Source organism: Esox lucius, chromosome 23 (assembly GCF_011004845.1).
Source record: "Esox lucius isolate fEsoLuc1 chromosome 23, fEsoLuc1.pri, whole genome shotgun sequence".
Classification (NCBI taxonomy): domain Eukaryota; kingdom Metazoa; phylum Chordata; class Actinopteri; order Esociformes; family Esocidae; genus Esox; species Esox lucius.
The window spans coordinates 7,321,255-7,349,017 of record NC_047591.1 but is presented as its reverse complement, the minus strand read 5'-3'; the positions used below and the strand labels follow the sequence as shown (position 1 = coordinate 7,349,017).

The 27,763-nt window shown below is 41.1% G+C and overlaps 5 protein-coding genes across 5 annotated transcripts; 2 read left to right on the top strand and 3 right to left on the bottom strand.

The window, feature by feature from the left end:
• Positions 1-1,256: 1,256 nt before the first annotated feature.
• Positions 1,257-3,781, bottom strand: zgc:193726 (uncharacterized protein LOC561161 homolog). Its single transcript, XM_034289980.1, has 5 exons — positions 3,583-3,781; positions 3,434-3,490; positions 3,296-3,325; positions 2,911-2,967; positions 1,257-1,490 (listed from the first exon to the last, which is right to left on the bottom strand). The coding sequence occupies exons 1-5, from the start codon at positions 3,669-3,671 to the stop codon at positions 1,358-1,360; spliced, it is 366 nt and encodes a 121-aa protein (XP_034145871.1). The 5' UTR covers positions 3,672-3,781; the 3' UTR covers positions 1,257-1,357.
• A 955-nt stretch (positions 3,782-4,736) lies between these two features.
• atp6v1f (ATPase H+ transporting V1 subunit F) lies at positions 4,737-6,646 on the bottom strand. The gene is given in 2 exon segments (NM_001305642.1): positions 4,737-6,083; positions 6,419-6,646. Coding segments are annotated over 2 exon segments (360 nt in total). The 5' UTR covers positions 6,577-6,646; the 3' UTR covers positions 4,737-5,881.
• Positions 6,647-15,216: 8,570 nt separating this feature from the next.
• On the top strand, positions 15,217-16,837 carry lamtor4 (late endosomal/lysosomal adaptor, MAPK and MTOR activator 4). Its single transcript, XM_010886933.3, has 4 exons — positions 15,217-15,330; positions 15,600-15,683; positions 15,816-15,933; positions 16,042-16,837. Exons 1-4 carry the CDS (start codon positions 15,328-15,330, stop codon positions 16,137-16,139), a joined length of 303 nt encoding a protein of 100 aa, XP_010885235.1. The 5' UTR covers positions 15,217-15,327; the 3' UTR covers positions 16,140-16,837.
• Positions 16,838-17,285: 448 nt separating this feature from the next.
• Positions 17,286-22,360, bottom strand: LOC105020167 (ADP-ribosylation factor 4). The gene is made up of 6 exons (XM_010886934.4): positions 22,130-22,360; positions 21,326-21,406; positions 19,437-19,546; positions 18,550-18,621; positions 18,138-18,263; positions 17,286-17,988 (listed from the first exon to the last, which is right to left on the bottom strand). The coding sequence occupies exons 1-6, from the start codon at positions 22,194-22,196 to the stop codon at positions 17,902-17,904; spliced, it is 543 nt and encodes a 180-aa protein (XP_010885236.1). The 5' UTR covers positions 22,197-22,360; the 3' UTR covers positions 17,286-17,901.
• A 663-nt stretch (positions 22,361-23,023) lies between these two features.
• gcc1 (GRIP and coiled-coil domain containing 1) lies at positions 23,024-27,492 on the top strand. The gene is given in 4 exon segments (XM_010886932.5): positions 23,024-23,213; positions 23,498-23,689; positions 23,691-24,680; positions 25,112-27,492. Coding segments are annotated over 3 exon segments (2,496 nt in total). The 5' UTR covers positions 23,024-23,213; positions 23,498-23,575; the 3' UTR covers positions 26,504-27,492.
• Positions 27,493-27,763: the final 271 nt, after the last annotated feature.

Below are 27,763 nucleotides of genomic sequence, written 5' to 3'. Positions count from 1 at the left end.
TAACACATGGAATGTAGCAGAGATTAAGCTAGACAGGGCTACTACATTACCCCATAGTTCTGCTTTTGTTTGGAAAAGATACAGAGAAATATACTTTGAAAAATAAAACATTGAGCTATTCATATCTGGTCCTGTATGGTTAAAATACTTCTAATTAACTGAACTTATCTGGTGTCCCTAATACATTTTTACTAATGTTGGTGGAGTTGAATAGCCCAGATACACTGTAAGCATATTTTAGGGGTTTCAAACTAATTCCATGGTGTGTTGGTTTTGTGGTTTTCCCTTAAATTAGAGTTCAGTTTTCAGTTTCATATTAGTCAATTAAGAGTTCCTGAACCAGGTAAGGAAAATTGGATGAGTGACCCTATTCAAACAAGTACAGGGAAGGAGCACTTTTGACCACAGCAACAATTGGATATTCCAAGGGTACATCATGAAATTTTGGATTAAGCTCTTCCACAAATAAAAGCCCAACAGACTGGAATACTTTAGAAAACATGGCAATAAAATCCCAAAATAAACGTAAAAAAGCTAAAATATTGAGCTATATTGTATTTTTCAGCCTGTGATATATGTTGATATATACACCTTAAAAACGTGTTTTATATTGTTTTCAGTGCAGTTAATGTATTGTTTTCATTAATTCCCCATATTGAGACATTTTCTATAAGAATGTATGGGACTGGAGAACACATTATTTGTAGTTGAAAAGAATTGAAGAGTCGTTGAATAGTTGTATTTCGAATTATTTGGGAGTTGAGTGGTTGTTCCATTTAGCTGTTTTAAATGTAAGTGATCTCAGAACGTTCCTCTATACAAAATCTTTACCGGGTCCTTGAGATCCCTTGTTCTGCAAGTCCAGAGACTGAAAACCCCATTGCAAAATGTTATGCTATGTTTGTAGTGAATACATTTTTGAATATTTTTTGTCTTGATAGAACATCTATTTGCATCGAAGTTTCAGAATTTTGCCAGAGCCAACTAGGTTTTTTCTTCAAATATCCTGAGACTTCATGGGTTCATGATGTCATTGACCTGAAGGGCCCCAGGACAAATGGGAGGAAAACAGACCCAAGTTTTATAATAGGTGTGAGAGGTTATTTTATGCTTCTTACAACTTTCTATCAAACTTTCTATCAAATTATTTGTTTTATTGTGTCGTTTGAAATGAATAAAGACAAGTAATTAATCTGAGGCTTAAATAAATACAATAATTTTAGGCTGACCACACAATTACACTCAGTACAACTGTCTTGTGCTTTCTAACATTTAATTTCAGATAAAATAGACTACTATGCCAGCAGTGCTTGTAATGACATCACACTTCCTTGTTCTTCCTCCTCTTCTTGTCCTCTCATCTCTTTCCGATGCCGTGCGGGTCTTTTGTCGCCTCGCCAGCCTTCTCGTCCCCAAACTGCATTGAATGGCCTAGGTTGTTCAGCGTACAGAGACTTATCATGCAGCGTGATAGGGACATCATCTTTGTCCTTAAGGGGGCAATGTGTAGAATTGTTGCAATGTTACGTAAGAAAATGCAGGCTGGGCCCAGGGGAATGCATTATAACGTTTACATAAATCTTTAACAGTCAAATTTGTAATACATTTTTTGTCACAATTCGGCACCTAGAGGCAGTGGTTTGTGTTTTTAAGACATAAGGCACAAGCAGGTGTGGTACATGGACCATGGCCAATGTAGCACGATTGAGAGTTATTCAAAGGCATGACACATTGCAAAGTGCCTGGACACAGCACATAGTGATGGATTATTGGCAATACTGCACAACCCACCGAGATTCCTTATTGCTATTATAAACTGGTTACCAACCCAATTAGAGCAGTGAAAAGTGATGTGAGGTAATACTGGTGGTAAACAGCCTCATATACCAAGGCTATCAGTCAAAAATTATTCAGGATTATTCAGAACCAACCAGTTTATAAAAATCCAAAAATGTAAATGGTTGGAAGTTTGAAATCCAAGAGGGGATTATTTTACCCCAGTACTTTGATGCTTAACATTAACCATTAAACCTTTCACTTTTAGTAATGTACTGTAATGTCTACACTTAACATTAAATTCAAGATGTAACATCATACTTGTTTTAAATTTGTAACATTGAAATGTACCTTATTGTAACTTAACATTCAATATCAAATAAATTCAGCAGTCACAGATTTAGGTATACTAAATTCCACACATTCCCCTGAGACTAGGGGAACGTCCTTAATAGCCTATACCTGCCATAATAATGGAATTATATTCAGCATCCTAAAGTGATGAATTTCTATTGGTCAACAAAAGGCGCACTACAAATGGAAAAGTGGCACCCTCCCTCTCTTCGGTCTGTGTCATTAAAACACATGATTATCTCTCCTGAAATTAGAAATGGCAGATGGCAGCAATTGAAATCTCTTGATAATTTCCTGGCTGCTCATAGCCTACTCTACACAGTTCCGTGAGTTCAAGTGAGAAAACAAGCACTTAATAGTGTAGGGAATACTCATGCAATCTGCTTTTTAATCATTTTGAAATACCCAAAAATATATTTTTACAGCTTTTGTAAACTGGTGAACCAAAATTAAAAGTAAAACTTGTGTGGAAAACAGAGTATTCTCTGTTACTGTTATTCCGCTCCCTTCCACAAGGTGGGAGCCAAACCATTTAACAATAATTGCCCAAAAAAATTAAGTGTATCACATTTAATTTCACTTCCAGATTTACAATTTCAAAATGCAGTGAAGATGAAGTGCCACCTACTGATAAAATGTATGCTAAGTGAAATTCTGTGGGAGAAGAATCACTGTATCTGTGTAAGGTAGGTGAGCTTGGTATCAATGACATGCTGGATCTCAGGAAATTAAAGGGAAGGATTCTGTTCAGTAATATAGTAATAGTATAAGATAACTCACAAAGTATTTGTTGTATTGCTATCTGTCTCGTTCCAACTGTGTATCGGCTTCTCTGACCTGTTGGCAAAAATAACAACAGTGTGGGAGTTAGACTAACCCACTATCTGGTCCTCTTTCTGCGGGAAGGTAGCAGAGTGACACACTATTCCTGGATTGAAAGGAGATAAGAGGGAGGTTAGAGGTTGGGTGCGGGTTCTGCTGAGGCCAGATGTATAGCAATGATCTCTCTGGTCCTGCAGACAGAGCAGTTGGATACACACACACACACACACACACACACACACAAAGTTAAACACAAATACACAAAGTATTTAGACATACACAAGCTTGTATGCTCATTCAAATGATTAAATAACATTACACTTGTAAATGCAGAGAAACTTACAGTATTCCATTGTTGTTAGCCTCTGAAGACCTAGAAGAAAGAGACAAGCAATGAAAGAGCAAAAGAGTACTTTATCTCACTAATCTCACATTCATTAAAAATGTAATTCCCATAGGAGTATTAGAACACAGATCTCACTCTGTAGCATGGTCCAGAGTTTTGTTGTCTTGGAGAGGATTGTCATATGCATTTTGTCTACAGGAAGAAAAGCCACATGCCTCAGTTAAAAACGTGTCTATCCTCCCATCTGTCATCCAACCTGTTTCCATAGGCAGGTGATGTCTTACCTCATGCTGTTCTGTGTGCTGTTGAAGGGGACAGGGAGTGCAAAGACATAGCCCAGGAGAATGACACTGAAATAGCAGGCGGGTATCATACTGTCCTATATTCTCAGGAAAGACTGTCAGGTTTGTGAATAAATCCTAAGTGTTGAGGGACCTGTTCATTCTAGGAGGACCTGTTTTATATAGCCCCCTGATCACCTCTTTGCCAACCTTCTTTATCTTTAGGTGGTTGAGCAGAGCCGGGTTGGTGTTTGTCCCTGGTCCACTGAAGGACATGGGAGAGAAATTAATGACATACAGATCGAGCATGAAGACGGATTGAGCCTGTCTCAGGGTTGTTTAAATATTTGCTAGTTCTTTTCACACCATCCGTATCCATCAAGTTGTCTCGTGGTCAGCCTTTGTTTGTGGAAACCACTAAATTTGATCTTTGGTCAAGGTTAATGCACTGGACTTTTAAATAGAAAAAAGGTTATTTACTGAAACTTGAGCTTTCCCTTGGACATCACTGGCACAGACATGCTAGTAAGTACATCATTACCGCCCAACCTATGCAATGCTTTTACACACGCATCCCTATTCTTATATTTTGTCCAATTACTGTCGACAGAGAATATCTAATTAGTGTGCACTGTTACCCAATTCTGGTCCTGGGGACCCAAAGGGTTGCATGTCTTTGTTTTTGCCCTAGCACTTACACACTTGAATGATGTAATCAACCTATCATCAAGCCTTTAGTTTGAATCAGGTGTGTGAGCGCTAGGGTAAAAACAAAAACATGCAACACTCTGGGTCCCCAGGACCAGGATTGGGAAACAGTCAACAGACCACTTTGTGAAGAAAACATCCGAACTGGTATGCCTGTGTCAACACAGCTTAACAGGTCAAGTCACATGATCGGGAAAGCCTGCATCTCTTTTCCAGAGAGGTGGAGACAGGAATAGTGGACATTGGCAGTGGAGTGTCGTTAGCATTGACTGGGAACATCCTTAGCCTACTTTAGTCCACTAACCCCCAGAGGAAAGGCTTTAGAATCGTTATGGATGTGGTGGATTCTAAAATATTTTGGACAGTATGAAAACCTCAGAGGTTTTCAAAGCAGAAGATTGAGGGAAATCTTTAAAGTTTTGTGAACTATCATTCATAACTCCACCACGCACAGGATAGAATAATTTATTTTCTTAAACATATTTTTTTTTATAGATATTAACATCTGTCACAGTTCACAATAAATTACAACAGGTAGAAATTGTGCAGTACTTAACAAAAAAAAACATATGAGAACATTAATTTCAGTTTTAGACATGCAGTATACACCCCCACTCAATGTGGTATATTTCATCCACAAATAAGTTGAGGACACACCCTATATATTTCTCATTATTGATTCTGAGAGCATGGACATCTGCCTTTTTATTTAATCAAGGGGGTGGGAATTTCAAATTCATCCTTCCTAATGACATTTAATTTAATGACTGCAACCTGCTTATGAGGAATGATTCAGCCAAATGAAGTTGAAGGTCCCAAAATGGTGGGATGGCTGAAACAGCCCTTTGTCCACTAGAGGCCTCTAACCTTCTATGATTTCCACATATGGGAAGTTAACAGACACTGTCAATGTCACATGCATGCTCTGACAAATGTTAAACTCTATGTATTGCTAGTGACAACCCACTGTTCTTGGTTCAGGTGTCGACGTTGACAAAATTAAATAAGCACTTTAAAAACAGACTGTATGAGACAACTACAACATACAGTACCTGCGTGAGATTCAAAACGATATGAATAACCCGGAAAGGCAGAGACAGAAGAACAATTTACCATCAATGGACAGTCAATGAATAGCATTACTACCATTTTCAGGCAAAGGAATGAAAAACTAAATTACAACAAAACCCACTGAGTGTGGAGAGTACTGCCAAGGGGATAGAACTAGACCCTGTCAAGTGATGAATGGTACTACTGTATGGACCACATACGTATTGGTCAATATGGACAACACACGCAAATGCCAATCAACAACTGACATTAAAGGATGTATTCATTCTGACCCAAAATATGTTCATTGCACACTGTTTTGTCTACTGGAGAAATTCAGGTTCTTCCTTCCCCTTTTCCATGTATGCTCCTGTGTGACTAAACATTATGCAACTAAACGGTTTGTTTGACAGAAAGCATACACACCAGGACTATTCATACTCTGCAGCCTTGCATGGCATTACACAAGCTAACACTAATTTAGGATAATGGCAGTCTCAAATCCACCTCCCTCGTCTTTGTCCCTGCTTCTTGGTGTGTGTGTTTATCGGAAGTCCTCTGCGGAGAACATGCCCTTGGCTCTGCGCAGGATGGAATCTTTAGAGGCGTCGTACGGGTGCTCCTTTGATGGGATCTCCAGCACTGCAGGGATAGAATCCATATGCTGGTCGATAGCGTGACGGATCATCTCCGCTATGAACTGATTGATCAGGATGATTCCGATGTCGTTGCGAGTCAGAAAACTCCTGGGGTTGAAGAGCGGGGTCATGACAGAAATAAGTTAGTGACACTGATTATGTCGTTTTCTTTCTAAATACATTTAAATATAAAATAAATTAAGTGCAGACCTGACAACATCAAACAACAATGGATTTGGTAAAGCATATCAGGCCAGTGGTATGTACATCTTTTTACCACATTACCATAGAACAAAGCACACATATCACGTTACCACCCAACGTCAAACAGCAATTAAAAACAAAGGGGTCATAAAAAATGTTCATCCTATGGCTATGTTCACAAACCAGGGAAGTTCGTCTGTTTTTCCAATCTCAAAATGATATAACTAGCTATAACTTACTTGAAGGTCTCCTCTATCTCAGCAATACTTGTCTCCTTCTCGACCACCAAGAAATTTGGTTTACGATTTTTATTCAACTCGCCGATGCCACCAAGTAGGAAACCTGTACACGTATCTTCATCACCGATCACGGCAATTAATTTCCCTCGTCCAGCCATATTTAATGCTACAAGATTAAAGACCAAAAACAAGCAATGACTGAATTTCGGTATTCCTCTGGATCACGAAGCAATCAGCTGACCACTACTTCCGCTTTTGGTGAACTGAGATGTCATAAAAACCACATAGCGCCATCTACTGGTCTTTTATTGAAAACTAGTAAGCATGAATAAAATTAGTGATGGCCATTAGAGGCTTCATTAGCATTATTTTAGCAGCAGGATATTATGCTGGCAGCACTCAGATTTTCTTAATCACAATAAAAGCCAGATTTGAAATGTATAAGGCAATATAGTATATGAAAAAGAACAGACAAGAATAACACTGGAACAGACATTAGACAAAATGTACTGACTAGATTGTTAACTATATTAACTTATATTTAAATTATGGCTTTTCATCTCATCTCATTTTCTTTTATTTAGAAAACAGAAAATGTGAGTTAGCACTGGTAGCATTATATCCTGCTGCTAGAAGAATGGTAATGAAGCCTTGAATGGGCATCACAACAATTAATGATATGGCAAGCAGAAACAAGTGCAGTCTCAATAATAATGCAATATAAGTAGCTAGCGCTAATGTTCTATTTTAAAAAGTAAAAATGTTGGCACTTCATTAGCTCACTTATAGTACCTGCTCGACATTCATCAGGGCAAATATCTTTGTCAAGCTGTTGTTGATGATGTTGTGTAGAGAGTTGGGTCTGTTCTCAGATGGGGAGTCACTCTCCACAGGGGTTTGTTCAGTGTGTGTGGAGTATCTTTTTTAAATCTCACTCAAAGTGGGTAGGGCTTCTCTTAGACTGAATTTATGTTGGGCTCTGTCCTTTATTAAAATAATCTCTAGGGGAAAATTTATAGGAATGGCCTCAGTATACATTCCACCGGTAATATATGTATACTTAATATGCACTCACCTAAAGGTTTATTAGGAACACCATACTAATACTGTTTGACCCCCTTTCGCCTTCAGAACTGCTTTCATTCTACGTGGCATTGATTCAGCAAGGTGCTGACAGCATTCTTCAGAAATGTTGGCCCATATTGATAGGATAGCATCTTGCAGTTGATGGGAGATTTGTGGGATGCACATCCAGGGCACGAAACTCCCATTCCATCCCAAAGATGCTCTATTGGGTTGAGATCTGGTGACTGCGGGGGCCATTTCAGTACAGTGAACTCATTGTCATGTTCAAGAAACCAATTTGAAATGATTCGAGCTTTGTGACATGGTGCATTATCCTGCTGGAAGTAGCCATCAGAGGATGGGTACGTGGTGGTCATGAAGGGATGGACATGGTCAGAAACAATGCTCAGGTAGGCCGTGGCATTTAAACGATGCCCAATTGGCATTAAGGGGCCTAAAGTGTGCCAAGAAAACATCCCCCACATCATTACACCACCACCACCAGCCTGCACAGTGGTAACAAGGCATGATGGATCCATGTTCTCATTCTGTTTATCCCATATTCTGACTCTACCATCTGAATGTCTCAACAGAAATTGAGACTCATCAGACCAAGCAGCATTATTCCAGTCTTCAACTGTCCAATTTTGGTGAGCTCGTGCAAATTGTAGCCTCTTTTTCCTATTTGTAGTGGAGATGAGTGGTACCCGGTGGGGTCATCTGTTTTTGTAGCCCATCCGCCTCAAGGTTGTGCGCGTTGTGGCTTCACAAATGCTTTGCTGCATACCTTGGTTGTAACGAGTGGTTATTTCAGTCAAAGTTGCTCTTCTATCAGCTTGAATCAGTCAGCCCATTCTCCTCTGACCTCTAGCATCAACAAGGCATTTTTGCCCACAGGACTGCCGCTAACTGGATGTTTTTCCCTTTTCACACCATTCTTTGTAAACCCTAGAAATGGTTGTGCGTGAAAATCCCAGTAACTGAGCAGATTGTGAAATATTCAGACCGGCCCGTCTGGCACCAACAACCATGCCACGCTCAAAATTGCTTAAATCTCCTTTCTTTCCCATTCTGACATTCAGTTTGGAGTTCAGGAGATTGTCTTGACCAGGACCACACCCCTAAATGCATTGAAGCAACTGCCATGTGATTGGTTGATTAGATAATTGCATTCATGAGAAATTGAACAGGTGTTCCTAATAATCCTTTAGGTGAGTGTATGTAAATACTTGTAAATCTTCTTTCCTCCTCTATTTGCCTTAATGCACATTTAGTATTGCCATTTCGTTGTACTGTACTTGTACTGTTCAATGACAATGAAGCTGAATCTAATTTAATCTTTCTCCTTTTGGGAACTGTTGCCTAGCTGAGTAGCTTACAAGGAGGTACTTATTAGACAGGCTTTGCTGTCACTGCATTAGTAAATGGTCTTTCGTTATTAAATTCTTGAGGGATGTTGTAGTGTTTGCAATTCAATCTTTGTGAAACTTCTAAAGTCTGTCACATCTGAAAAACAACATATACAAAGTAAAATCAGGAGCTCATATGCTATGCTGCTGATCCTGATTTCTCTCTCTGTCTCTCAATTCAATTCTAGGGCTTTAGTGGCATGGGAAACAAGTGGAATTGAACAGTAAACTGTCAAAGAAATAACAAAACAAAATACAATGAACAATGATCCCAATGTCGGTAGACATTATACACAGGGTTTCAAAGAATAAAGGCTTTATGTAAAGCAATGTGAAAAAAACAAAAATTTAGGAGTGAGAATGACTTGGATCTAAATTATATTCATAATGTTGCTGGAGCTCCACCAATCCTGGGGATCCCAGGGGATGCACATTTTCGTTTTTGTCCTAGCACTCACACGCCTGATTAAAATGTTTTCCCTACCACTTACACACTTCACATCATCAACCTATCATCAAGTCAAGTTTAATATAAAATCAGTTTTAAGATAAAAAAAAAAGCTCTATTAAGACTATGGCAGTCAATTCCTTAGGAATCTTCCTGGATACAGCCACCAGGGGCACTGTTGTGTATAAATACAGGTGCTGGTCATAAAATGAGAATATCATCAAAAAGTTGATTTATTTCAGAAATTCCATTCAAAAAGTGAAACTTGTATATTATATTAATTCATTACACACAGACTGATATATTTCAAATGTTTATTTCTTTTAATTGTGATGATTATAACTGACAACTAATGAAAATCCCAAATTCAGTATCTCAGAAAATTAGGTTCAATACTGAAGACACCTGGTGCCACACTCTAATCAGCTAATCAACTGAAAAGTATGAACATGAAAAGTATGAGCATGTACAGCACTCAATACTTAGTTGGGGCTCCTTTTGCCTGATTTACTGCAGCAATGCGGCGTGGCATGGAGTCGACCAGTCTGTAGCACTGTTCAGGTGTTATGAGAGCCCAGGTTTCTCTGATAGTGGCCTTCAGCTCATCTGCATTGTTGGGTCTGGCGTACCGCATCTTCCTCTTCACAATACCCCATAGATTTTCTATAGGGTTAAGATCAGGCGAGTTTGCTGGCCAATTAAAAACAGGGATGCCATGGTCCTTAAACCAGGTACTGGTAGCTTTGGCATTGTGTGCGGGTGCCAAGTCCTGTTGGAAAATGAAATCTGGTCAGTTTATCTCCATAACGTTTGTCAGCAGCAGGAAGCATGAAGTGCTCTAAAACTTCCTGGTAGACGGCTGTGTTGACCTTGGACCTCAGAAAACAAAGTGGACCAACACCAGCAGATGACATGGCACCCCAAACCATCACTGACTGTGGAAACTTTACACTGGACTTCAAGCAACGTGGATTATGTGCCTCTCCTCTCTTCCTCCAGACTCTGGGACCTTGATTTCCAAAGGAAATGCAAAATTTACTTTCATCAGAAAACATAACTCAGCAGTAGTCCAGTCCTTTTTGTCTTTAGCCCAGGCAAGACGCTTCTGACGCTGTGTCTTGTTCAAGAGTGGCTTGACACAAGGAATGCGACAGCTGAAACCCATGTCTTGCATACGTCTGTGCGTGATGGATCTTGATGCACTCCAGCTGCAGTCCACTCTTTGTGAATCTCCCCCACATTTTGAATGGGTTTTGTTTCACAATCCTCTCCTGGGTGCGGTTATCCCTATTGCTTGTACACTTTTTTCTACCATTTCTTTTCCTTCCCTTCGCCTCTCTATTAATGTGCTTGGACACAGAGCTATGTGAACAGCCATCCTCCTTAGCTATGACCTTTTGTGTCTTGCCCTCCTTGTGCAAGGTGTCAATGGTTGTCTTTTGGACAGCTGTCAAGTCAGCAGTCTTCCCCATGATTATGTTGCCTACAGAACTAGACTGAGAGACCATTTAAAGGCCTTTGCGGGTGTTTTGCGTTAATTAGCTGATTAGAGTGTGGCATCAGGTGTCTTCAATTTCGAAACTTTTCACAATATTCAAATTTTCTGAGATACTGAATTTGGGGTTTTCATTAGTTGTCAGTTATAATCATCAAAATTAAAAGAAATAAACACTTGAAATATATCAGTCTGTGTGGAATGAAGGTATACATTATACAAGTTTCACTTTTTGAATGGAATTACTGAAATAAATAAACGTATTGATGATATTCAAATTTTATGACCAGCACCTATAGACAAGTGGTATGTCAAGGTATTGGCTGGGTGTAAAAAAACACCAACTTTAGCCACAATACTTGGACACACAACTTGTTTATTTATACATAACAGTCTAAAACATTGCCCCCAGTGGTCATATCACATGTACATTCTTATCACATAAATTCTAAAGACATAGACTGTCAGTCTTCAGAGAATATCCAAGGTGGTCTCATATGAAGTAGAGCTTCTGACTTTGATGCCATTGGTTGTAAGTCCAAATCCAAGGTGAGTTGGTTGACCTATAAGACAATCAAGGTGGTTGGCAAGAGTCACGTTGGTGAGATAAGTTATTATAAACTTAAATTGAAACAGTTTTTGATTGACTTTTGTCATGACCTTTACTGTCTAACCTACTGTCTTGAGCAACTTGCCACCTTGAGTGTTTTACCACTCATCCCTACTGTCTTGGCTGTTGGCAGGGCAATCAGGGTGGAGAGGTGGTTGAGACAGTAGCTGGCTGCCATGTCAGTCACCAGTGACTTAGTCAAGACAGTAGCTGACGGCCTCACAAAACAACCAACTCATCTTGGATTTTGAACAGCCATTGGAGTCAAGAGTCTTTGGTTTTTGCCAGACTGCATAAGCGTAGCTGGCCAAAAAGAGTGAATATCTCTTACTGAGTGAGTGACTGACTGACTGACTGACTAAGTGACTGACGGACCTGTGAACTACAGTTCCCAAGTTCGTATCTCCTCGCAGGCGAAGCAAAGTACACATTATGAATTATTCCGTATAGACAAAAACTTTGCTGGCTAAAACCTTCAGCATCTACATTATCGTAAGCCTGAAATAAAACAGTTTACAGTTATATCATGACTGTTTCTGGTGGATTAGTATGCGTCCATGCATGCATTTTGGGTAAGGATAGACAAACACATTTTCTGGCTACAACATACATTAGTTACGTTATAGTAAGCCTTAACTTAAACTGCATACGGTTATATTGCGACTGTTTCTGGCATGAAGAAGTTCATCTTCAGTCTTGCTAGCAATTGCTAAATTCTTATGATTATTCCTAGGAAGTTAGTAGATACTAGTAAGCCTATTGCTTGCTAATAAGCTGTTAAAACGGCCAGTGACAAAAGCAATACAGTTCATAGACGCAATGGTGGGGTAAACTTAATAAGAAACATTAGACAGTTTAACATAATCCTCAATGGAGTCTAGCGACCGCTAAAATGTGTAATGCCGTGGCGTAGTGGTTAAAGACAGTGTCTCTCACGTGGAAGACCTAAGTTTGAATCTATTGAGAGCAACAACTTTTATTAATTATTCCATGATTCTCTCGTCTTTTCACTTAGTTATCGTCGCCTTTATTGATAGTTATTGTATAAACGTAATTCACAAATGAAAGAAAAAGTATGTTGTTTTGCCATGAAAGGAAATAGCTTTGGCAGACTCGCTAGTAATTGCTCAATTCTTATTACTATTCCAGTAAGTTAGTAGATACCGGTAAAGCTTATAACTGGCTAATACACTGTTAAAACGGCCAGTGGCAAACGTCATATAGACGCTATTTGTGGTGGAGTAAGAAACAGTCAGTTTAACTGTAGAAATGTCATTCATGAATGGCCAATTAACTATTAAACAGTCAGTGGCAAAAGAGGATTTGTTCAGGATAGAGACAAGAGGCTATACTGACACCTGGCAAATGTATAGCTCTGTGGTGTAGTGGTTAATGACACAGCCTTCCACGTGGGCGACCCAGGTTTGAATCTCGAGGTGGCAACACTTTCTATTATGGGCCGGCTGAACTAGGCTTGCCTGGTTTCTATTTTCACTCAGCCATTAACTTCGGCCACAATACCTTGAAACACCACTTTTCTATTTACACATAACAGTGCACAACATTGCCCCTAGTGGTCATATCACATGTAAATTCTTATCACATTTACATTCTTAAAGACTGTCAGCCTTCATAGAGCATCCAAGGTGGTCTCATGTGTAAAGCTGCTGACTTTGATGCCAATGGTTGTAAGTTCAAATCCATTGTCAAATACACTGATCAGCCATAACATTATGACCACTGACAGGTGATGTGAATATCACTGATAATCTCATTATCATGGCACCTGGGTGCAGTGGGTGAGGGTGGAATATATTAGGCAGCAAATTATCATGCTATACTCAAGGTTGATGTGTTAGAAGCAGGAAAAATGGGCAAGCATATATTGATCTGAGTGACTTTGACAAGGGCCAAATTGTGATGGCTAGATGACTGGATCAGAGCATCTCCAAAACTGCAGCCCTTGTGGGCTGACCCCTGTCCACTGTCGAAAGGGCCTACAATGGGCATGCGAGCTTCAGAACTGCACCACAGAGCAATGGAAGAAGGTGGCCTGGTCTGCTGAATCACATTTCCATCACGTGGATGGCCGGGTGCATGTGCATCGCTTAAGTGGAGAACACATAACACCAGGATGCACTATGGGAAGGTGGCATGTCGGCGGAGGCAGTGTGATGCTTTGGGCAATGTTCTGTTGGGAAAACTTGGGTCCTGCCATTCATGTGCATGTTACTGTGACACGTACCACCTACCTAAGCATTGTTGCAGACCATGTGCACTCTTTCATGCAACGGTATTCCTTTATGGCATTGGCCTCTTTCAGAAAGATAATCCGCCCTGCCACAAAGCAAAAATGGTTTGTGGAACACAACAAGTTCAAAGTGTTCACTTGGCCTCCAAATTACCCACATCTCAATCCAGTCGAGCATCTGCAGGATGTGCTGGAGAAACAGGTCTAATCAATGGAGGCCCCACCTCGCAACTTACAGGACTTAAAGGATCTGCTGCTACCATCTTGGTGCCAGATACCACAGCACATCTTCAGAGGTCTAGTGAAGTCCATGCCTTGGCGGGTCAGGGCTGTTTTGGTTGTCATTTCAAATCCAAGGTGAGTTGGTTGGTTGGCCAGTAAGACAGTCAAGGTGGTTGACAAGACACTCAGGGTGGCGAGACAGTCAAGATGGTGAGCGGTATACAATTACAAAATGACATTTCAGCAGAAGTTTGATACTTCCCATATCCATAAAGATTTTGAAGAAAAGTTGATCCCAAAACTTCTCTCGTATTGACTCATGAAACTTTGTTCACGCAATTTCATTCTGCTACTGGCTGGACAAATGTACAGTCTGTATGGTCCTGGGATGAGAAATGCGCTTGCAAAATCTTTATAGGCTAGAATTTATAGGGTTGAAGTCACCAACAGCGCAGCACAAGTATTGCACTGCTAGCAAAGGCAGTTAAGTGTTGCTTGAATGAATTAACTGCTGGCAATTACCACTCAAAGTAAACTTTCTGCTCTATTAAATATCAGATCATACACTTAATCATAATTAAATACATGCACAGAAAACTGCACCTTTACCCAATCTGCCACTGATGATTATTATTAAATGTCTCCCGTGACTCATCATTACCAAGACAGTGTAGCTGACAGATACTCAGCTGACCATTCGGCGCACGCACACGTGCAAACACACACACACCTACAAATAGTCCAGGATTACTAACCTTGTGGGGATTTTGTGTTCTCTATCCTTAACCTCATCAACCTAAATGTAACCTATTTTTTTTTAACTTACCTAGATGATCAGTTTTACATGTTTTTCTTACATGTTGCAGACTTTTAGTCCCCAGAAGGCTGCACACGCACACAGGCCCAGCGCCACATTATGGCAAAAGGGGGCAATGCCATCAGATGGAAACTCGGGCCCCCCCAGTTTTGGTTCCCCATATACACAGCAGATGGTATATGAATTAGAGCAGAGCCAGTTATTATAGTTGCACATCAGGATTGGCTATAGGTGCGTATATAGTGCTTCATAATTTTTCGCCTGGGGGGGTGCTGCTGGTGGACAATTGCGCAGTGATTTGAAATGCCCCGCATTTATAAAAAAAAATGGCCCCTCAGTCTTCTCATTCTGCCGCCAGGTCTGCACACACACGAGGTAGCTAGTGCGAATTTCTTTTTGTTTCTGCCCAGAATAGAATCACGGGAGTAACACAGTAGGTGGCGGTAATGCGCCAGTGTCGTTGGATTTCAATAGCCGCAAAACCGTAAAGAAGAATTACGTGACATCACATCAGCTGAAAAAGTCACGTGAAAGAAATATTAGCTCAACGAAAGCAGCGTACGCGCTTCCTTATCGTGCGAAGCAAGTTAAAATGGCAAGTATAAATTCTAATTTGTTTTTATGTATTGCGATTCTGTGACTAATCTAAAACCAATGTTTTCGATTTGCAGTTACTTTTCTTTTTATTACAATGTAACCTAGTCTGTGTGTACTAAATATGGCTAACTAACGAGTTAGCTAATTCTTGTAAACATTGGTTTTTAGTCGCCACTTCAACCATTGTAATGACAAAAGCAGACACCATACACAATTCTCTCCCTTTTGGTATAGAAAACATCCGAACGTGTCATTTCATTGTTTCAGACTACTAGCGCACTCACACAAGGTCTGGAAAGGATTCCTGATCAGCTGGGGTATTTGGTAATTAGTGAGGATGGCGTGTTGGCGGTGAGTTCATACAAACATACCTACTTGTGCGTTTTGGTTTTATTGCGAAATTCACGAACTCGCGTTACAGTAGTCGCAACATCCTCTTCATCTACTTTCCAACTGATCTAATTTCCCGTTTCTTTATGTTAGTCTGCCGGGGAATTGGAGAATGATGAGCACACGGCGGGGATAATAATGCAGATGGTTCGCACAGCCTGTCGCTTCAGACTGCAAGGTGCAGCTGAGCCACCCTTCAAACGCATGTCGGGTAGGCTAAACAAAACCGGTCACCTTAAGTCACTCACTCTTCCACACACCAACACACAGTATTACTGCTCCCAACATGATGCTAACCAACACTCTGTTCTTTCTTCAGTCATGCTCGAGGATTATGTTTACACAGTGACCGTGTCTGGGCAGAAGGTGTTTGTGGTCAAACGTCAGATCAACCAGAGGGATCCAGTAGTGGTATAAAGTCCAGTGAAGCCGGGTTGAAAGGACAAAGAAAACCAATCCACTCTCTCTTAAATAGACTAACCTGTTACTATTCTTTGCTATTTCTGGGTTTGAGTATGGAAAATAACGAAAGTATGCACAGTTGGGTATAGAATAATTCATATTGAATGGGCCAAAAATACACATATCAAACTTTGCATGTGTGGTCTTGATTGTTGTTTCCAATGCTTTGTAACTCAGAATGGAACAGAATGGTGCTGAGGTATCCCCAACAGTTTGCTGATAATTTGTTTTTCTCTGTGCCAGAACTGGAATTCTGTCGGTTCGGTTTTTAATGATCTGTTTCTCGGCTGGTGCTACTTAATTTGGATGTTCCTCAACAATCCAGCAGGGTTGCATTCAACATAATGAACATTGAAGGTAAAAATACTGTGGCTAAAAACATGTTTAAATACAGTCAGGGGCATGTGTTCTCTAACTGGGTGTTAGTGTCATGTCCTACTGAATATAGTTTGACTGAAATTAAGAGATTTTGAATGCATTGTGCAGGTTTGTTCTGACTTGAACAAAGTGTCATGAATGTGTTATGTTGCTATGCATTTGCTGTAAGTACTTGTGTGTAATACACTTCAATGACAATTTTGTCTAGAGCTATTGTCTTTGTTATGATGGTTGAGATTTAAAGCTTTATCACAATTAAATCATTTTTCTTTTGATCCTTGACAACCTTGTTTCGCTTATAAGCAATGACATGCTCTATATTCAGAGTGGGCACACCACAGTAAGTGTTTGTGGCTGACCCAAGAAGCTTTAAATGGAATTTGAAAAAAAATCAAATGAGCAGTACACTAGTGGAGATATTACAGTTTTAAAAACGCTTGTTAAATCTGATAGGGTAGGAAATCACAGCATTCAGCTGTGGTGTCTGGTGTAGCAAAGGTTACGTTACATTAAATGTATTTCAATATCAGTGTTAATGTTAAAATGGTTTAGAAGTCATCATGGACTTATGTTCTTCTATATGAAAATAGGTTGGTTCAAACTAAATCATGAACACTACCAACTATGTATATTAGGGCTGCATCTTAAGAGTCTGCCTGCACTTAGTTTTTTTCATATCCCACCAATAACTCAGATAAGAGACAACTGACCACATTTAAACAGTTGAGAAAAAGAAAAAAAAAAAGTTTATTGCATCATAATGGCCCTTGAAATGACTGAAGGTCCGTACTCTTCACATTGTAGAGGAAGTGAACTGACCTTCAGGTTCAGCTCTCTGGAATGACTCAGTCAGGAGAGGGTAGAATACTCTGGCACCCAAAGCCAGGCCTCTGCTCTCCCATACACACTTCTCCAAATATGCCCCCACCCAACCAAACCCAGTGGCCCACCCTCTCATTCCACGACTGTCAACTGCACACAACCATCAGGTGATTCAATTTTTTTTGTTATGTTTTTTTAAAAACATGCAATTTAAAATAAATTTACTGTTGAGGAAGGTGGGTGGCATAAAGAAAGATATAAACAGTCTAAGAAATATCTGCAGGAATAACAATATAGAGAATAAAAGGGGAGAATGATGAAAAGGTTTCAGAACAGGAACTGATCGCAAAGTCCATAAACTGCAAGTTCTACCAGACAGACACACTGATAATTTAAAAAGTTGCTGTTTTTTTCCACTGATGAATTGTTCAGCCAGCGCTCCTACTGTTCTCTCGTTTGCTCGCTCTGCGCATAATCACATCTCCCATTCGCTCTGGTCCTGCGATTCCTCCACTCTTCAGCGTTTTGACAGCTCGTTGGACAGCCAGTCCAGTCCCTCATATAACCCAGTGCCCTGGGTAGCACAAGTAGCCTGGACGTGCCACTGGAAGGAACGAGACACAATGAGTAGTTGTGCATGAAAGAGTGATTTCATGCTCTCAAATACCCATGTAGCCACTGTTTATACTCGATGATGGGTTTTCTGGCCAGAAATACATTTTCTAACTCTTGAAGGATTATTTAGGGACTCACAACTCGGCTGCGCAAGCTCTGCAGGCCCAACTTGTCTGTGAGGTCGCTCACTGCCATAGCATTTGGCAAGTCCTGTTTGTTAGCAAACACCAGCAACACGGCCTCCCTCAACTCATCCTCTTGCAGCTGAAAAGAGAGTGGTAAACAAACAAATTAAGAGAAAGAATGGGTAGGTAGAATAGGAAAGGGAGGAATGAATGACTGCAACCAGCAATTGTCAATAGGAAACAATAGGTTACTAAGCAGTCTGTGTCAATGCTGATGATGGACGATCAGTCACAATGGCAAGCAAATCCCTATATAAAAAAACACCATTATTTTCTACAGAGTTACTCTGCCCATGTCAGGCAAGTCTTAGGCTCCTTTTCACAGAACTACTATAAAATAGTTACATGTGTTTCAAAACACTTACCATTTTAGACAGCTCCTCTGCTGACTCTGCTACTCTCTCTCTGTCATTGCTGTCCACGACAAAGATAAGGCCCTGTGTGAGGACCAGGGCGAAAGGTCAGGCTGATGTTCTTAGGATGTTGTTCTATTGTACATACTAGTTTAGTCTTTTAGACAAAGGCTTTGGATTTCACTTTTTACTAAAAGGTTACTCAGAGTTGGGGCGACATCACATTTGGGATGAAATCATAATTATGCTGCGATATTGTCGCCTGAGTTGTGGAAAAGAATGCAACTTTCACCAGATGTCAGCCACCTGCTTTTCCAAGGTTTGCATGCAATGATCATGCATGTAGCTTAAAAACAATTTGGATAGCACAGGATTGAAACTAACTAGCTTTCCACCTCTGGGCAGCCACGTCATAGCACTGTGCTGACCTTCTTACCATTAAACTGCTACTCAAATTGCCTGTGTCTCTTGCATGTGCTGGAAAGGCTGCTGGCATAGACTGCCTGTGTGTTGTGCTTCTTAGCAATAGACTACAGTTAAAATGTAACATGTTTCTGTTACAAGTTAGATATGTCTGTTGCAGTTTTTGTGTGTGTAGATTGACAAAGGGCTTTTTGTTATAAACTTCTACATATGTTACACTAAAACAAAAACAAAGAATGTCATAGCCTACATCATATACATTTATTTTGGAATAATATGCGCCAAGTTCTCAAAAAGTGAGACAACAAACGTGCAGAACGTCATGCACACATTAGCCTGATCTGGGGCCAATCTTTTTGACCAACAGACCTTTTTAAAGGATGCATTCCAATACCCACTGATTCTAACTGCCGAAAATATAAGATATCAATAGTATGACGATGTCACAAGTCACTGCTGTCACAGGTGTGTCATACCTGTGTATTCTGGAAGTAGTGCCTCCAGAGGGGGCGGATCTTGTCCTGGCCGCCAACATCCCACACAGTAAAGCAAATGTTCTTGTACTCAACAGTCTCCACGTTAAAACCTTTCCAGTCACAAGTGAGAGGAAGAGACAATCAGTCAGCCCTTTACCCAAATAAACAGTTACAAATGAGAAAAGTCAATCCCCATAAAACCTTGCCCCAATACTGGAAAAGCTTCTTTTTCAGTTCTTACACCATTCATTTCTTCCATAGATTTTATTTTAAATAAAAGGTCTGTGTTTTGTGTCAGCTTACACCACCATGCCATTTTAATAACTGTGTAAAAATCTATAGGACAAGTCGACTTCAATATTGGCTAAATATAAGAAAAAACTATTTTGAACTAATTAAAGAAAATATGTTAAAATGTCACCTTGTCCTGACAAGGTTTACATGGTTGGTAAAATGCCAAGGCGTGGTCAGTAACTAAAACACAGACCTTATTGGAAGCAAGTCTAAAATTCCTTATGGAATAAATAAATGGTGAAATCCAAAAAGAACAAGAATCACGTTTCGCTGATAGGTTTTTATAGGGATTACGACATGTTGACTATTTAAGTCTATATGACAGCTAATTCAACTATTTGCAATATGAGTCAGATAGCCTACAGACTTTAGCAAAAAAAAGTGTCAAATTCTGTGTTTACAGTGCAGTCTAGAATTCTTTGGTTTTGTTGTCTGTGTACTCCAGCACATGGAATTTAAAATGAAACAAAAACTAAAAGGTTGAAGGGCAGTCATCTTTAATGACAGTATTTAGATCCATAAACCATGAGCCATGTAGGATTAAAACTCCTTTTATGCAGTCTTCCCATTTTAGGGGACCAACATTTGACAAATTAACAGTCTTAATTAAGTAATCATATTTAAATGTTTGTTGCATCTTGTACTTTTGATGACGGCCTGAAGTCTGCAACCCATAGACATCACCAGATGCTGGGTATCTTCCTTAGAGATATTATCCCTGGTCCACACTACAGCTACGTTCATGTTACCATTATTTTCAATATTCCAAATAGTTTTGGTACCCTTAAATTGGGGGACTATGTACCAATTATGCTGTTATTTTGAAATGGTTAATCCAATATTCAATTGAATGGGTGTGTCCAAACCTATGACAGGTACTGTAGATTAAAACACTGTAATACGTATCTTAGCCAGGAGTTGGACCAATCTCCTAAGCGCCACCTCACCCACCAAGCCCTGGCAGATGTTTAGCATGGACGCCATCTACTGTTCTTTGTCCCAAGAAGAATGGTCAAACAAGGCTTATTCTTCATGATTGCGTTTTTTTAAAAACATTTTTTAACCAGGTACATTGACTGGGAACAATCTAATTTATAGGAACAACCTGGAATTGAAGACGGTTAACAGCCTTGCTCACGGACAGAACTAGATATTTTTCACTTTACCAGCTTGGGGATTTGATCAAGCAACCTTTCAGGTACTGGTCAGATCATCTAGCTACCATGTCCAAAAATGTATCATTCGGTAGAAACAATTTTGACTACAATTTGAGGGACTAAATTCCAAATGTCTGTGTGCACTTTATTGTCAATCTCTAAAAACATTAGACAGGGTGGGTCTTCATCGCTGAAAATGTGACTTAGTAACCATAGTGACACAAATAAAAGGGTGGGCTTTATGTGTGTCATGCTACATCTGTCACCAGAACATGTTGAAAGATCACATCTAAATAATTTGCCAACAAGCTTGAATAGAAAGCAACCCCACTCAAATCGAATTACAGAGTAGCTGATTTTAATATAGCTTGCAGATAGCTGATATTTTAGGTTAACTTTGAGATTTACCACAAATCTCTCTGGTCAAAGCATTCTTACCGATGGTTGGAATAGTGGTTACAATCTCTCCCAGCTTCAGTTTGTAGAGAATAGTGGTCTTTCCAGCAGCATCCAAACCAACTACAGAAGAGTGATGTCAACAAACACACTAATCAGAATAAAATCAGGTAGTTAACCTAATGAGAATAATGTAGTGTAACTCGTGCAAAACAGGTCTTTCTATATGTCAAACAATCTAACCATTATCAGTGGTCAAACTGCAATGTTTTTGACAACTTATACAAATGTATAGTACATAAATCCAGCTTATTGGATTTTCAGTTTATGGCATTAACTCAAATTTGGAAAGGTACATACAACATCAGAATATAGTACATCTAATAGTAACAGATGGCTGCACAAGTTACGAGTAGGGGTACAGTAAAGAATAACAGTTTGATTTGTATTGCTAATCAGCTAAAACTATTTTCTAGGTGTAAACTTGCCAGCTAACTATAGCTCCCAAACTGGACAGTCCTTAGATACGTTGGTATGAACAAACAACCCGTTATTATTGGTCAATAGCTAACTTCCGCTAACGTCGTAGCCTAAACCAGAGTAGATAGCAGTTTTTGTTTTTTTACTCCAGTTGCTTTCAAGCCAGTCTTATTTAATTTACAAGATAAATATTGAATATACAGTAAACTACCTGATCCCCAATCTAAACATCTGTAATCTTACTCGAAAGCCAAAGAACACTGATATGGCAACCCACTCTCTATTCTAGCCACAGAAGCTATCTACCAGCTAGCTTCCCCTTGGTATGTTGATAACGTATAACTACGCTAGTGCCGGATTGCTCACCCATAAGTATCCTCATCTGTTTTTTGCCGAAAAGCCTGGAAAAAAGCGACGATATTGTTAGCCCCATGTTCTGAAACAGATCCTTTTTGCGATAATAAAATAGAAAACAGAACCAGAAAGCTAACTACTAAGCACTGTCGGTCTTTTAAGCTGTTTATTGTAACCGGCCAGAAAGAGTGGGTGCAGCTTTCCCCGCAGTCTTCTCAGATGCCACGTCCAGGCCAACGCGGAATAAATGACGTCAGTGCTTTCACATAACTTTATTCCTTCGTGGTTGTTCATGTTCCTTCATTTTGCATCATGTAGTTTCCGTTTTTAAAATTTGAATTACACAATCATAGTGTATATTGTAAAAATATTTGCAGAGGGCAAATTCCTTTATTTAGCGTTTGAAACAGAAAAGTATTACCATTATTATATATATCATTAAAAAATGTTTACAGTTAAGCGTATAGACTTTTTTTCGACCTTCGCAAAATGGCCGCTTTTACATACTGCTTTTGGTATTTAAACTTTATTTACAAAATGTAAAAAAAATCCCAGACTAGGAAGTAGATTGGAAAACACTACTTTGGTGACACGTCTTATTCCTAAAGTGAGTTTACGATCAAATTTCCATATTATTCGGATTATAGTGGTGTCATTTTGTTTTGAATATTGTAGCTGTATTCAACGTTTATTTTCTCATGATAATGGCCTAAACCATGCTGAGGTGAGGAAGAGTGCGAGTGGTCAGGCCTGCTCCAACGATTCCAGATGGTTGTCTTGTATTTCTACCTTACTAGTCAATATTACTGTATTACAATACTCGCAACTAGTCTGCGTACTGAATCACCGCAAGTTTCCAAACACTTGTGTGTTTGTTTAATGCCTTATTTGTCTTCATATTGTATACTAAGCTTGATTGCTAACTACGTTGTAGTGAAGTCAATAACAACAGACAATTTGGCTAACGGTTATCACAAACTTGCATTGTCAGCCGGCTTTTTCGGAATCTGTGTTATTGTCACACTCCGGTTGGCCGGGAACACCAACATGGTCTGACAAGTAGACGGTTTAAACGTAAATTTCATGAACGTTAAAGGTGCAGTATGGGACGATTTTTTGAAACCTTCCACCTTGCTGTGCAATATGCTGTTTATATGTGCATAATCTACAAGTTGAATCAATATAATACCTTAGCCATGAAATTCCTAGATTGAAAACCAGAGGTTTTAAGGACATGGAACAAATATCGGCACATACATGACAGTAATGTCGGGAACCGTTTTGGCTTGTCAGCCCCACTTTTACAACCTTTAACTGGCTATTTTCTATTAGAATTTTCAGATTCTGACTCACAATTGTTCTTTCTATTATCTTTTGCAGGGTTTTTGTTTGAGCCTCCAAGAATGGATCCTAGGTAAAAGTCAAGCAACTGAAATTCAAATCAAAGGTCACTGAGCCATGGAAAGGTTAGGAATGAGTTTTGGGGGTGGCCCCAGTAAGAAGGAGCTAACGGACACAATAGAGTCTCTAAAGAAGCAGCTAGTTCAGTACCAAACACGGTTCAAGGATGTAGGTCAGGGCATACAAGAGCCTGTTAAAGGAGAAGGAGGCTCTGGAAGCCAGTCTGAAAGTACTGACTGTTTCACAGGAGGTTGACCTCAGCCAACGTGAAGATGATGGCTCTGCGAGTGGTGGCTATATGACTTCTGACTTCCCTGATGACCACTGCTCTATGCACAGCGAGGACAGTTTGGACACGGCAGCGTCCGCGGACACTGCCACCAGCATCACCAGCGGGAGCACCAAAGGCGACCAGGCTGAGGAGGAGCGAAGTGGTAGCCCAGGGGTGATGGGGGTGACCGGACTTGGAGGCCCCTCTGTGTCCCTGAGGCCTGAGGAAGCCAGTGGAACAGAGAGTGGTATCAGCTCCAGCAGTAGTGGAGGGTTTGAGGTTCAGCAGCACCCAACACCTCCACCAACATCGATTGAGGTTGACCGGAGGGTTCTTCAGCTGAAGTCTCAGCTGACCACCCTAACCAGTTCTCTGGCCACAGTCACACAGGAAAAGTCCAGGATGGAGGCTAACTTCCAGGCTGACAAGCGGAAGATCAAGCATGAGTTTGATGATCTCCAGGGCAGGATGGAGGAGGCCAAGAGGCAGCATGAAGCGGAGATCCAAGCCCTGCATGAGCAGCTGGCAGAAAGCAAAGCACGGGTCATAACCCAGCAGCATGAGAGGGAACAGGAGCAGGGTGATCATGCCCTCATGCTTAGAGAGCTCCAGAAGCTCCTCCAGGAGGAGAGAGGCCAGAGGCAGGATTCAGAGCTCAGACTGGAGGATGCCAGAGAGCTCCTGCTGGAGGTCACGCAGGCCGCAGACAGGGGGCACGATTATGAGGCACAGCTGAAGGAGGTGACCCAGCAGAGAGAGGAGATGAGGAGGTGTCTGCAGACTGCGGAGGCAGAAAGGAACAAGCCAGACCCACGGGTGGAGGAGTTGCAGCGGGAGCTGACGGAGCTGAAGAACCAGTTCCAGCAGCAGATCCAGCATGAGATCAGAAAGGTACAACACTGATCCCCTTTCCAATCTATCTCAGTTAATTTAGGCAAATTAATGACTTGAGTATAATTTAATATTGAAAGACCTGGAAAAACTCCCAACCTGTGAATTACGTTGACCCATGTATCTCGCGCATCCTTTGTATCGTGACAGACGGTACTGTTCACATCAGGGCTATAAAACGCCGGTCCTGGATAGCCGAAACTCCAGGACTAGGGTTCAATCGCCCTCATTTGAGTATATCCTGTCTTACGTTAGAAATACTCAAGTAGTAATAATGATTCATCATGAATGCCATAGGGAGTACCATGATGTCATACAAACAGAATTTTAAGGGAGAGGAAGGAAGAAATACAATACATACTGTATCCTTCCATTGTGCTATGTATGTAAGGGCTGTCACATACACCGTCTCCCTCTCACCGTTTCCGCAGGTGACACAGGCAGAGGAGCGTCTGCAGGAACAATCCCAGCTGGAAGAGGGCCGTGTGGCCAGCCTGGAGTTGCGAGTGTCTGAATTGTCTGAGCTGCTGGGGACCTGCGAGAAGGCCAGGCAGAGGGACCAGCAGAATACCCAACGGCTGAGAGAGCGCATCATGCAGCTCGACACGGAGAACAAGACCCTGGCCATCGCGGCTTCCACCCGGGGCTCCCCCCTGGACCTCAGCATGGAGGAGGCCAACCTCGACGTGAACGTGCTGAAGGAGCGCCTGGAGAAGGTGAAGAAGCTCCTCCTGCTTGCCACACAGCAAAACCATGCAGATCAGACAATGGAGATTGAGAAGATGGCAGAGATGGAGGGGCAACTGGACCTTGGTCGGGGGACGGACAGCTCCGGGGAGTCGTCAGACGGGGAGAAGGCCTCAGCGCTCTACTACCAACAGGAGCTGCGGCAGCTGAAGGAGGAGTTTGAACGTTACAAGGTCCGGGCACAGGTCGTGCTGAAGAACAAGAACGCCAAAGACGGCAGCCAGGCTAAAGAGCTGGAAGAGGCTAGGGACCAGCTGGCCGAGCTCAAGGAGAAGTATATCAACCTGCGCATCCACGGCGACGAGTCAGATGCCAAGCACAGGCGGGAGCTGGAGGAGCACCAGCAGGAAATCGCAACGCTACGGCAGGCTCATAAACAGGAGCTGGAAAGGGCCGAAGCCCAGTACAGAGAGAGCCTCCTCAGGCTGGAGGGGGAACTGCATCGGCAGAGGGACCGCACCATGGCCCTGCTACAGGAGAAAGACCAGGAGCTGGAGAAGCTGAAGTCTGTTGGCCACGGTCCCGGCGGTTACAGAAACCCCGGCGGCACTGACGAAGGAGCAGCGGTGACTGGAGAGTCCAGGGCGACCTTGGATGGCAGCGGAAGCAACGGCGACAACTCCAACACTGTTGATGACTCGGCACAGGAAGAGAGCGACATCATAGCCCAGGCCCTGCGGCTGGTGGGGCCCAATGAGCCCACACTGCTCCTGTACGCCGAGCAGCTGGCGAGGAAGGAGGTGGAGATCGGCGCGCTGCGGCGGCAGAAGCATCGCCTGGAGGAGGACCTGCACCAGCTACAGGGGAGGCTGATAGCCAACGCGGAGCGCTACGATGAGGAGATGGTTGTGCTACGAGACCAGCTGGACAAACGACACCGAGACCAGGCCCGGGAGGGAGCCAACCTGGAGTACCTGAAGAACATAATCTTCAAGTTTCTCACCCTCCAGGATGCCAGGGGGCGACAGCAGACCCTCACCGCTATACTGACCATCCTGCATTTCAGCCCCCAGGAGAAGCAAGCAGTGGTCAAACAGCACCAGAACCAGGCCTGGTGGATGTCAGGGAAAAGGTAGTGATGTTGGGATGGAGTCCGGAAACATTCAATCTGAAACATTCCTTAGGCAGTCAACAAAAATTTCTTGGTTAGTTTACCTGATTTGATAAAAGCTATTTTGAACGTTTCCCCCCCCCTACAGTTCTGCTGTGATGTCACATGACAACCAAAGCTGGAGCTTTGACATTATGGTCGATTACATTTGAAATATTTCTCCATCCTTTTATTCAAAAAATTGCTTTGTGTGATAGCTTTGCAAATTTATAATGAGTGGATATAGTTTGGGTTTGTTAAGGATTTTCTTTTATTTAACACAACATTTTGTTTTAAAGTTAGATTGGTCTGATTGTTTTATAGAATGAGCCTCTCAACAGTTCTTACACAGCGATAAGGACTTAATCAGTGAACTTTAGATAGTGGAGAAAAACAATAAATCTTTCTTCATTACTTTTTCACCTGTTATACATCTTGTTCAAGTGAACTACATGAAGCAAAATAAAAGATTGCTAGACCTTCACATGGGGAACTTTGTAATGTCAAGTGTACAACAGCCTTTTTATTTGCTTTAATTCTAGAGTTCTGAGTTGTAACATTAAAACGGCATATTGACAGATTATCTGCAGAGGCAATGATGCAACTCAGGATTGCTATTGCAGACCTCTTCCACTCCGTCCCTGGATGACTGAAACATAATTCTGTACTATATCTACCTGGTAGTTCACATACATTCACCTGTTGCTCTAGGTCTGTATCAGTTCCTGATTAAAAGGAGAGCATGAAAAAAAGGTTTTGGCCCTCCAGGACTGGAGATTAATTTCTCTATGCCACTGCTAGACTTCCTGTGAATATATATTCTGTATTATATGATGACAACTAAAACTGAATACTTTGTAGGTAATGACTGTCTTTTCTAGCAGACAGTTTTGTGTGGATAATACAATAATAATTGTAAACATTTATATTTCTGATTACCTCCATACTTGAAAATTAAACTATTTTTCTCAATGATACTCTGTAAATGTGTGGGTGCATTCATGCTTCACAGCCTTCACATTGTCATTCAGCACACTGTTTTCAACTTTTATTAGTAACAGTTTTTTTCACATTTAATATCAATAATGAAATAATGCATCTGAAAACATATAAACAACTTCAGAACAAAAACAATCCATACTCTCACCTGTATATGGGAGTTTGAAGCTCAAATATGAAACAAATGCCTTTACTACAGCACATAATGTGCGGCTCATTACATTTTGTTAATCAAACTTAATGATTA